Source organism: Trichosurus vulpecula, chromosome 2 (assembly GCF_011100635.1).
Source record: "Trichosurus vulpecula isolate mTriVul1 chromosome 2, mTriVul1.pri, whole genome shotgun sequence".
In the NCBI taxonomy this organism is placed as follows: domain Eukaryota; kingdom Metazoa; phylum Chordata; class Mammalia; order Diprotodontia; family Phalangeridae; genus Trichosurus; species Trichosurus vulpecula.
Window position 1 is genome coordinate 83,943,711 of NC_050574.1, and position 12,393 is coordinate 83,956,103.

Consider the following 12,393-nt stretch of genomic DNA (forward strand, 5'->3'; position numbering starts at 1 on the left):
CCTTTTCAATGAGTGACCTATATTGTATCAATCAAAAGTTATTAAGTGCCCACTATGTACCGGTATGGAAATGCCAGAAAATAAAATGAAACAGTCTTTGCCCTGAAAACAACTTTACACGCTATTTGGGCCAACAAGGACATACGAAATATAAACAACAAAAGACATTCAAAGTAATTTTGGGAGGAGGCACTAGTAGCTGGTGAAACAGAAAAAGCCTCAGAAAGTAGGTGATCTGTGAGGCGAGCTTTAAATGAAACAACAGATATTAAGGGGCAGAGAGGGATAAAGCTAATTCCAGGTGTTAGGGACACGGTACATGAGAATAGTGAGATGGCCAGATCAATCGGATTAAATTGTTCACGGACCAAAGTATTTTAAGCGGCTCTTTGCAATCAAGATTTTAATGCCAAACAGAAGATTTTGCAAATGACCTTAGAAGTCTTTCGAATAAAGGAATGATATTATCAGACGTATGTTTAAATACTATTGTGTGTGTGTGCATGAGTGCACAAGAGGCAAAGAAGCACATGATGACAATGACAATGTTGACAGTGATGATGATGATGATGATGATGGTGATGATGATGATGTCTAGTTCAGATTTGAACTCAGGTCTTCCTGACTCCAACCCTACTCTCCATCCATTGTACCACCTATCTGCCATGTAAGAGGCAAAGAATCATGACTTTCTGAGACAGTGCACAGTTGAATTCTCAGTTAGTAGAGGAAAGGAGGATAAGTGATGTGAATGGTTACGTCAAGAGCAGGTCATTGTGTCCGGGGGCAAATTCTTGCCCCTCTGTGGGATTTTCAGTAAAAGAAGTTGTAGGCCCATTAGAAATACATGGAAAAAGTATTTGTAGCTTATGCAAGCCTCATTGTCCCACCTTAGTCTGTACCTGTGCTTGAGCTCTGTGTGAACAGGCCAGTGGGAAAGTGAATGGAGATGGCCACACAAGTGTGCCCACGGTTAGTAGGTGGCAGCCATAACAAGGTGTTCATCCAGTAGTTGAGCAAAGCTATTGGTCAGGCACATAGAGACAATGAGAAGATAAGAAAAACATAAAAAGCCAGGGAATGGGATGCTGTAAACACCTGAAAAGAAGGAGCATGTAGAAACACACTTAGAACCGGGTCTGGGATCTCTGTTCCTTAAACACCCGTTTCTGTAGGACTTCACCTTTTTCAAATTATCTTCTCAATGAAATGGCAAGATAGTATATAGGGAATGTTATTTTCATAATCTACATTTTATAGAAGAGAAAAGATGGGGCCTATAATTTTGAAGCGACTATAGTCAGGGTTGGAGAATCTGCGGCCTCGAGGCCACATGTGGCTCTCTAAGTCCTCAAGAGTGGCCCTCTGACTGAATCCAAACTTCACCGGACAAATCCCCTTCATAAAAGGATTTGCTCTGTGAAGTGTAGATTCAGTGAAAGAGCTATACTTGAAGACCTAGAGGGCTACATGCAGCCTCGAGGTCACAGGTTCCCCACCCCTGACTAGACTAAGTCTCAAAACTGGAATAATAACAACAATAATAGCAATCATAACAATGACAATAATAGAATTATGATGATGATGATGATGATGATGATGATGATAGCTTTCTTAAGGTTTGCAAAATGATTTGCATATGTTACTTTATTTGACCTTCATGACAATTCTGTGAAGTAAGTGCTATTATTATCCCTATTTTGCCGATGTGGAAACTGAGGCACAGAGAAGTTAAATGACTTGCCTAAGGTCATGCAGCTAGTATCTGAGGCATGATTAAAAATCAATTTTTCCTCACCCCAGGCACCACAATCTATTCTCTAGGCAACCCAGCTTCCTTATTAGCTAGCTAGCTTTTGGCATATAAATCTGGGACTTCTGATCCAAGCCCAGTCTTCTTCCCATCAGATCAGATTTGCTCAGTGTAAGCTGAGCCTAAGGCTTGTGACCACACAAACGTTTGCTGCTGGGTCCTCACGTTAACACATGGTTAATGTTCACCAGCTTGGAGCCCTAATCTCTGGCTTCAGCTTGGGAAATCTAGCTTCCTTCCATAGTTATCTTTGCAAGCAGCCATCTAATTAGAAAGCTCTCCTCTCCTCTTTAATCATCATGCCATATAGCACTAAGGCTTCCCCATTGAGAAAACATTCCCAAGACTTATTTGAGAATATAAATAGATACCCAAAGACAAACTGTGGATATAACGTAGGGCAGTGTTCACTGACAGCTTGTTGGCTCAATCTTAGTATCTTTTACATTATTACTTTTTGTCATAAGGAAAGTTTATAGTCCTTTGTGTTTTCCTAGTGTATTTGACAAAATGGAATTCAGTGTCTAATTTGTCCAAATCATAAATTTTAGTGGATAGATTTTATTAAATAATTTATCATGCAATGGAAAAGCGTTTGAGTTGCCATGAGCCTAGTTGGGCTATTTGGTCATGGCTTAGAAAGAGAAATGGAAATATGGAATTTCAGAGCTGGAAGAGACTTAAGAGGTCATAAAAGTTAAATCATAACTTCACAAGAAAGGAAAGCAAGGTAGAGCACTAGACCTGGAGTCAGGAAAACCTGAGTTTATATTCAACCCCAGACACTTACTAGCTTTGTCACCCAGGGCAAGTCACTAACCTCTGTTTTACTCAGTTTCCTCAACTGTAAAATGATGATGATAGTAGCATCTACCTTACAAAGTAGTTCTGAATATTGAATGAGATAATATACCCCCTGATTCATGTCTGACAAGCGATCATCTGCAGGTTCAGAAGGAACCCCATCTATGAAAGAGGGAAACCATGCTCCTCTGATCCTACTTCTTAAATCAGCCCATCTAACTTTTGGACAGTTTTAATCGTGAGAAATAAATACTTTACATTAAACCTAATTTGTAGCTTCTACCCATTTCTCATAAATCTGTCCTCTGGGAGTCATACCTAACAAATCTAATTCCTCTTGCACCTGAAAAACGTTCAAATATTTGTTGACAAGTAATTGTGCTTCTCCCTTCTACTTCCTTCCCTTGTCCCCCAGGTCTGAATAATAAAACAGAGGCACAACTGTTGACTTTTCTGGGTGCAATAAGAAACTGTAAAGTTTCACAAAGTTTAGCTCGAGTTCTGGGAGCCTCTTCTATTTGACCAAGGAAAAGGAACCACTTAGTGAAATCTGCCACCTACCAATGAAACCAAACTTTTTCTGTACATGAAGAGTCAAGACAAGGGGAAGAGAATAAAAGACTATCTTATGAATGAGATGTTGAAAATCTGAGATGAGTAGGCATAACCAAGTGAAACATCACTCATTTTGGAATAAGCAATTCAAATTATACATTTGAATTGATTGACTGACATACAGGGATTCATGAAAAGTAACCAGAAGTTCTTAGATCTTTTTTTTCCCTGTTAGGATATTTTTATGTCCATATTTAAAGAGGACAATATAATGCTGGGCATTATCAAGGAAAAGACTGGGAGGCAAAGCCATACGTCTTTACCTTGGCCTCCTATAGAGGATTCTCCTAAGTGTTCAAGGATGGGCCATGGACTCAGACAAAGATATCATGAACCAGAGAGTCCTTATTAGTTTTATTTGTCTAATCACAGCACAGGCCTGTGAGGAAATAGCATATAGGATGGAGCAATTTGAGTTTTAGGCAGAAGTGTCCAGGATGTATAGAAGGGAAGGGGGAAGAGAGGAAATAAGTATTGACTTGGCACTTTCTATGATCCAGTGACTCTGCTAAGCTCTTTACAAATAATTCTGTGAGACAAGTGCTACTATGAATGCCATTTTACAGTTGAGGAAACTGAGGCAGAAGGCGGTTGAGTGACTTCCCCAGGGTCACATAACTAGGAAGTGTTTGAAGCTGAGTAGGAAATCAAGTCTTTGTGACTTTAAGAACAGTGATTGGGATTTGATTAGGAGCATCTAAAATGCAACACTTAGCTGCCTGTGAGAAGGACAGACCTGAGGTTTGCCAAAGCAGGTCCATGCCGATGAGGAAGAGAAACAAATGACACTGAAAATCTTAAGGTTAGTGGGAAAAGAAGGGTAAAATTTATCTACTTTAGAATTTTTCCAATCACTGACTCTGACCAGGATCACCTCTGAAGGAAATCTTCAGAGATTATTTTCAGTCTAAGAATGATATACAAAAATGGCTAGCCGGGTGTTAAAATCCAAAATGAGTTAACAGATGGTAACAGAGTATCTAGCATCTTGCATTGAATGCAAGTCATCAGTTCCAAAGGAGCTACATCCCTTGGTAGTGAATGGACTGGAAAATATGAATGATGAGATATCAGTGAGCTTTGAAAAACTGAGGAGAGTTGGAGAAATGTTCTCAGACTGGAAGTGAGTACGTTTTCCCAATTTTTAAAGAATAGGAAGAGTTAGCACCTTCAACTTACAGACCAATGAGTTTGACTTTAATTACCAACAAAATTCTAGAAAATATAATTTAAAGAATAATTTTTGAGTGTCAAGTCAAGGAGAAATAAATGATGATCACTAAAAGTTATCATGGCTTCATCATAAACAATCCATGACTCATCTCATTTCCTTTCTTGAAATTGTTATTATACTGTTATAATGTCATGAAAAGAACTATGCAGGTACAGTACATCTTAATTTCAACAAAACTTTTTGCAAATGTTTTATCTAATGGAGAAGAGGGACATATTATGTATACATATATGTATATATGTATATATAGAGAGACAGATGTAAAATGTATATGTGTGTATATATATATATATATATCTTAGTGGTCATGATGTATGTGTGTGAATGTATGTATATGTATATATGTGCATGTGTGTATATGTATATTGATATGTATGTATATATATTTAGAGAGAGAGAGAGAGACAGAGAGAGAGAGAGACAGAGAGAGAGTAGACCATTGGTTATTTTGTAGAGAGGATTCCTGTTCATATAGGGGATAGAAAAGAAGACCTCTGAAGTCATTACCAACTCTGAGTCTATGATTATTCAATAGTTGAATGGAATTAGATTACATTTAAGATACTGATCAATAAAACAACAAATGTTATCTAGCAAATACTATGTGCCAGGTACAGAGCTAGGTGCTAGGGATGTAAACACATACACATATATGAACATATATTTATATATTAGATTGTTAATTTGCTCATGTGGGAGGCATTAGAAGCTGGGAGAAATTAGGAATATGTCTCAGGGTGAGTTTTGAAGAAAACTTGGGATTCTAAGAGGCAGAGATGAGGAAGAGTGTATTCTAGGCATAAGGAACACCCTTAACAAATGCACAGAGATGAATGATGTAGTGTAATTAGGGATAGACTACAAGAATCACTGTCTGGCTAGACTAGAACATATAGTGAAGGGTATAATATATAAGAAATCTGGAAAGGTAGTTTGTTAAAGTAGGAAAAAGAATAAAACAGTACACTTGGTTTCACTAGGACTCATAGGGAAGGAACTTGGGGGTATTTACATGAACACTGAACTATCACTTCCTGGGAATTGTGCAGAGGGGATGTCTTTACAGGTAAATGTTATACCAGATGTCCTTCAAAGTATCTTTTGACTGTGAGATTCTGTGATATCTTCTTTGCTCATCTCCAGATCCAGGAGAAGGTTTTCCAGAAAACTGTCTAGAGATTTACAACATCAATATTACTCTATGCAAATAGTAATCATAAAAATCAACAAATATTTATTAAGTGTTAATAATGTGTCAAATGTTGTGCGTTTCCCAACACCTCTTAATTCTAGTGCCTTCTCTCTTTGAGTAATTTCTTATTTACCTTTTATATAGTTTGTTTGCACATAATTTTCTGCTTGTTGTCTCCCCCATTAGACTGTGATCTCCATGAGGGCGGGGACTGTTTTGGGCTCTTTTTGTATCCCTAGGGCTTATCATAGTTCTTAGCATGTAGTTGGTACTTAATAAATGCTTATTAAGTGACTGATTAACCCCCAAAAAGGTATATAAAAGGCAATGTCTTAGTAGAAAGAGAATAGATTTTCCCCTATAATATATTCCCAGGAACAATATTTATCCAGAGGAGCATGGAAATTTTCTTGGTCAGTATTCTTCTCCTCCCTCCATTTTTGTAGGTGATCAAGCTAAGGAAGGAAAGAGAAAACCACACCATCAGTTCCCTGTCTGATTTTATGGCTGCCACCAATCATACCTTCCTCCTTTGGGGCATCCCAGGTCTAGAAGAACTGCACATCTGGATCTCCATCCCCTTCTGCACTATGTATGTAGTGGCCCTTGGAGGTAACTCTATGTTGCTCATATTTATCTGGATGGAGCATAGTCTACATGAACCTATGTACCTCTTCCTGGCCATGTTGGCCCTGTCTGACCTTTTGCTCTCCAGCACCATCATGCCCAAAACGCTGGCCATTTTTTGGTTCAAGGATAGAGTCATTTCTTTCCAGGCCTGTATGACCCAGATGTTCTCTGTCATTGCCATCTTTGTCATGGAGTCCACAGTACTTCTGGCCATGGCCTTTGACCGCTATGTGGCCATTTGCTTTCCTCTGAGATACACCATGATCCTGACCCCTTCTGTGATCAGGAAAATTGTGGGATTTTCTGTGGCCAGGGGACTACTTATCACTTCCCCTTTTGTCTTCCTAGTTGAGCGACTACCATTCTGTGGAAACAACATCATTGCTGATACTTACTGTGTGCAAACTAAGATTTCCAGGCTGGCTTGTGCAGATATAACAGCCAATAACATTTACACTCTAGCGTTGTCTTTCTTGTCCACAGGCTTAGATGTCATCCTCATTTCTATCTCTTACACTTTCATTCTTCGAGCTGTCTTCCGCCTCCCATCCCGTGATGCCCAGCTCAAGGCTCTGGGTACCTGCAGTTCTCATGTGTGTGTCATCCTCATGTTCTACCTACCAGCCTACCTGACAGTGCTGATCAACCACATGTACTACGGGGTCCTGCTGGCTAATCTCTACCTTGTGGTGCCCCCCGCTCTGAACCCCATTATATATGGTGTCAGGACTAAACAAATACGGGATCATATCTTACACAGGTTCTCCCAGCTGGGCCTGGGAAGCTTAGCTGGAGGTCTCAGGGATAACTGAGTAGCTTAAGATACTCTGTGTTAAGTCATTATGACTCAAAAATACTATGAATCTATATCCACTTGTATAGATGATTGTGACAACGATTGTAACATCAAAAGTGATTTTTTTCCTGTCAATTAGGCAACTAGGTGGTACAGTGGGTAGAGCACTAGACCTAGAGTAAGGAAGACCTCAGTAAGTTCACATACTTGTTGGTGTGTTACCTTTGGCAAGTCATTTAACCTCTTCTTGCTCAGTTTTCTTGACTGTGAAATGGTGGTAATAATAGCATCTATCTTTTATGATTGCAGTAAGGATAAAATGAGAAATTTGTAAAGCACTTAGCATGTTGCCTGGCACATAGTAGGCACCATATAAATGCTATCTATTATTGTTGTTATTATTTTTATGTTTAACACAGGTCTTGCGCATTAAAGATGTATATTATTAGTCCTATTATTCTACATAAATTCCAAATAACCACATATAAGGTGCTTTTAAAATTTAAGTGGTTACATTTATCATCACTATTCAGATGATTGCCAGATCTATTTATCCAGCCCTAACCTGATATTTGCATCTCCAGCTACCTATTAGATATGTCAGACTGGATGTCCCAATATGCTCCAAATTGAACTCATCTTTCCCACCCCCCTAAAATTCTCTCCTTTTTCTAAATTTCCTATTTTTGGGGGGGAAACTATCATTCTCCTGGTCATCTAGGCTCACAACCTAGGCACAATCTCCATGACTCACCTTCACTCACCACTCATATCCCATCAATTGTCAAATCCTGCCTTATCTACCTTCATAATATCGCTTGCACGTGCATTTCTTTCCTCTGACACTACAATTACCCTGGTGATCTTAATCACCTCAGCCCCTGACAGATTTGTAAAACCCAGCTGATTGGACTCCCTGTCTCATATTTTTCTCTACTCCAATTTGCTTTCCACTCAACTGTCAAATTGATCTTCCTAAAACTCAGCTATCATTACATCATAATCACTATTGAAACAACCCTGGTGGCTCCCTATTACCTCCAGGATCCAATCTATTTCTCTTTTAAAGCCCCTACCTGGCCTTATAACCACTTCTCTAATCTTCTTATACTTTATTCCCACCCGTACACTCTTCAATCTAGTAATAACTATTTCACTGCTATTCCTTGCACATGACATTCCATCTCAACTCTCAGCATTTTCTCTGGCTGTAAATCATGCCTGGAGTGGCTTATCTCTGCCTTTTAGTTTTCCTGACTTCCTTCAAGCCTCAGTGAATGTCCCACCTTCTAGCTCTAAATCACTTTTCATTAGAGAAATGTAAATTAACACAACTCTGAGATACCAGACCATTCACACCTAACAGACTGGCTAATGTGACAGAAAAGGGAAATGACAAATGTTGGAGATAAAGTGGGAAAATTGGTACACTAATGCTAAAAACTGTCTTGATATATAATTGGGGAGAAAAAAATTGTTCTTTAAAAAAATAAAGTCCCACCTTCTGCAAGAACTCATTCCAGGTCCTCCTTAACCTTAATGCTTTTCCTCTGAGACTATCTTCAATTTATCCTGTATATACCTTGTTTTTGCAGAATTGTTTTCATGTTGTTTGTTTAGTTGTGGCCTTTGTATCACCAGTGCTTAGTACAGTGCCTGGCACAGAGTATGTGAAAAATATGAAGTCATTGTTCTTCATTCTATCGATTATGGTTTTTAAGTGTTCCAAAGTTGTTTCGTTCCAATGGTGTTATATAAATTGCTCTCCTGGTCCTATTCGTTTCACTTGGCATTGGTTCATATAAAACTTCCCAAGTTTCTTTGAAATGCTACCATTTATCCTTTCCTTTAGCACAAAAGTATTCAATTATATTCATAAGTGTTTCACCTACAGAAGAGTAGTACTGAGAATGCCTGGCCATATGACTGAGAAGTGAACTTATGGGTGGGTGTAAGTGGAGTTACTGCAATTACCTGATGACCTGTCTTGATCTTCGAGATTCGGTATGAGGGTATTTCAAGGAAGTTGTGAAGCCAAACATGTTCACTCTGTCATTTTCTCCAGCTCTCATTCTTCTCTGAACTCCTTTCTCCAACATGACCCTATTTGGAAAGTGCCAACCCCATCCTTTTTAGCTTTATTTGTATGTTGTTCCATTAGATTGTAACCTCCTGGATAACAAGGACTGTGTGTTTCTTTATGCTTGTTTTTGTATTCTCCTGGTTTAGCATAGTGCCTGGATGCAGTAGGAGATTAACAAATGCTTATTGACTTGACTTCATTGATCAAAGGTTCTCAGGCAGGAAAATCTACAGACCATTAATGTTTAGTGGCAAGATGGCTTCATAGCAGTAGTACAGAAGGCAGTACAAAAAGAAATCAACAATCTTTTAAAATATGATCCTTAGTTCTAAAGTCCTGTTGCAATGACACAGTGGATCCCTCAAATTTACTATGGTTGACGATTGTCCTGCTAAGTAGTCTTTCTTGCTCTTGGGAGTATACTGGGCTCTAATGGTTGTGTGGAGACTACTAATAGGACACAAGTCCTTTATTCCCAGCGACCCATACCTTGGATGCAGGCATCAATCTGAAAGAGCTGTTACATGCCAGGAGTTTAAGGCGTGACAACGGAGAAGAAAAAAAAATAGTTTAGTGTTCAGTGTTATGACGAAAAAAAGGAAACATTCCTTCTAAAGCAGGGGCCAAGGATGAGCACATTTCTTAGGAACAATTTGGCAGGGACAATAAAACTTGAGGTAAGCAAAGAATCACAGAATCACAGAATTTCAGAGTTGGAAAAAAAGAGAGCATCTAGTGAAATCCAGCCCATTCCTGAAGAAAGGATCCATATGACAACATCCTCATCAAGTGATACTTTGCTTAAAGATGTCAGCTGACGAGGAATACGTTATCACATGAGACAGTCCATTCACATTTGGGATGGTTCTAATTTTTCTCTTTTTAACTTGGACCCATGGCCTTTAGCTTTACCCTTTGGACCTAAGAAGAGCATGTGCAATCCCTCTTCCACGTGATAGCTGACTTCACTTCCAGATTAACTCATTCTCTGGCCAGCTTTCCCTCCCCACCAGCTGCCTTATCCTCATCCCATTTTAAAGTCCCCATGATAGTGTGTCTTCCTTTATTAGAATGCAAGCTCCTTGAGCATAATGACCATCTTGTTTTCTGAATTTGTATCCTCATTGATTAGCATATTGCATGGCACAATAATAAATAAAAAATCTACGTATCGTTCTTAAAATACCCGAAGACATCTATCACATACCCCCAAAGTCTTAGCTTCCTCTTTATTCCTTCAGCCAGTCCTCACATGGTACACATCAAGGCCCTTCAGCTTTCTGGTTGACCACTTCTAGATTTTCACCAGCTTATTAACATTATTCCTCAAATGTGTTTCCCAGAACTAAGCATAACAGTCCAGATGCAGTCTGTCATGGGCAGAGTGTGTTGGGACTGTTACTTTCCTGGTTCAGAGCATTATATCCCACTTATTGCTGCTCATGTCTGCATTATCATTATTAGCTACCATATAACACAATTGACTCATATTGAGCTGAGCAGACAGCCCTGAAAGCCCCTGCATCTTTTTTTGGCATACCTTTCCAATATGTACTAGTGAAGTCCTAATTAGTATTCTTAAGTGCTTATAATGTAATGTCCTTTATTTGGTATCACTGGAGATGATTCATTGTAAAATTCTCCTTGCCCGTCATTGTTCTTGGACATGATCTCAGCCCTCTGTGGTTGTTGTTGTTGGTGTTTTCCTAATAACACTTGACGCTAAAAGGTCAAACCCCAAGTGACCATCTAGACCACAGATTGATTGTTAATGAGTTTTTAGTACTTTGCCATGTAACTTGGGATGAGTCATTTGTATTTCGTTCCTTAGATTCTATTCACTTTACTTTCTAGTTCATGCTTAATTCTATGCCAATCCAACAATTAGGGGATAGTTTGAGAATTATGGAAGACTAGAGCAGGTAGGACCCCACAGAGTTTACTTGCATCTGCACATTTATGATGTTCCTTAAAAAAAAATAGTCTCTAGCTATTACTGCTTGAATATTTTTCTCAGATTTTTTTGGCCACTAGGGGAGAGTTGGACCCTTTTCCATCCATGGCTAGATATAAATGGACTCCAAGCTCAACATGAGGCAATGAAGAAATAGCAACCAATAAAGCCGATACAATCATAGGTTGAATTAATAGAGGCGAAGTATTCAAAATGATAGTGTACCTGTATCCTACCCTGGCCAGCACACATTTGGAATACTTTATTCAATTGTGAGTACCATATTTTAAGAGGTTAATGTAAATAATCACTATAATATTCAGAAGATAATGAAAAGGATCATAAGAAGAGAGGATTCACAGAGGACATGACAGCTGTTCATGTATCTGAAGGACTGTCATCTGAAAGAGGGATTAGACTTCTTATTCTGGCCTCACCAAGCCTTGTACCTTCAGAATGCTCTGAATGGAAGAAATAGGAGTGATAAAACTTGTAGAGAAGATCTAGGCTCTATGTAAAGAAAACAATTCCTAACAGTGAAAGATATATCATATTTGAATGGGACTGCTTCAGATGTAATGAGGTACTCCTCACTGGAAATCTCCAGGCACAGATGAGATGGTGGCTTCTCAAGTACACTTTAGAGGAGATTCTTTTGGGTTCAATTCTTAGGTGTGGTTTGGAAGAGATTCTCTCTGAAATCCCTTCCCACTCTAAGATGCTGTGTTTCTTTGAATACATGTTTTATCTATCATGGCAAAATAACTGGTACTTGTGCTCAAAGAATAGGCATTTTCTCCTCTCCTTCCACACCCAGAAAATAAATTAAGGAGCTCAAGAAACATTTCTCCACTTCAAGATGTCACAAAAATGAATTATTCCTTTAAAAATGGAAGAAGACCTTTTAGGGGAAAAAAGTAAAAAAAAAAAAATGCAAAATATCTGTCAAACTAAAAGGCTGAATAATATCTCCCAGAGGATGACAGTAAAACAGACCATAAAACATAAAGCTAAGTAATAGAATTGAGACTTTTTTCATAAAAGGGGGAAGTGGACATTCTTAGGAAGGAATAGCTTTTTTCATCCTGAGGAATGATGAAAATTTGGATCCACAAGTCACATTATGCATTCTCTTTCATCTTCAATTATTTCTATATCTCTTTAAAAAATCAAGTTAAGTTCTAAATTCTTTGTGTATCTAGACTGTTCTTTGTGAACAATTCCCATTTTTACTTACGAGAAGTTTCCCTTTTTTTCTTCAGAATTTCATTT

At 38.5% G+C, this 12,393-nt stretch overlaps 1 protein-coding gene across 1 annotated transcript; it reads left to right on the forward strand.

Moving 5' to 3' along the window:
• Positions 1–581: 581 nt before the first annotated feature.
• On the forward strand, positions 582–7,100 carry LOC118836533 (olfactory receptor 52Z1-like). Its single transcript, XM_036743791.1, has 2 exons — positions 582–618; positions 6,181–7,100. The coding sequence occupies exons 1-2, from the start codon at positions 582–584 to the stop codon at positions 7,098–7,100; spliced, it is 957 nt and encodes a 318-aa protein (XP_036599686.1).
• Positions 7,101–12,393: the final 5,293 nt, after the last annotated feature.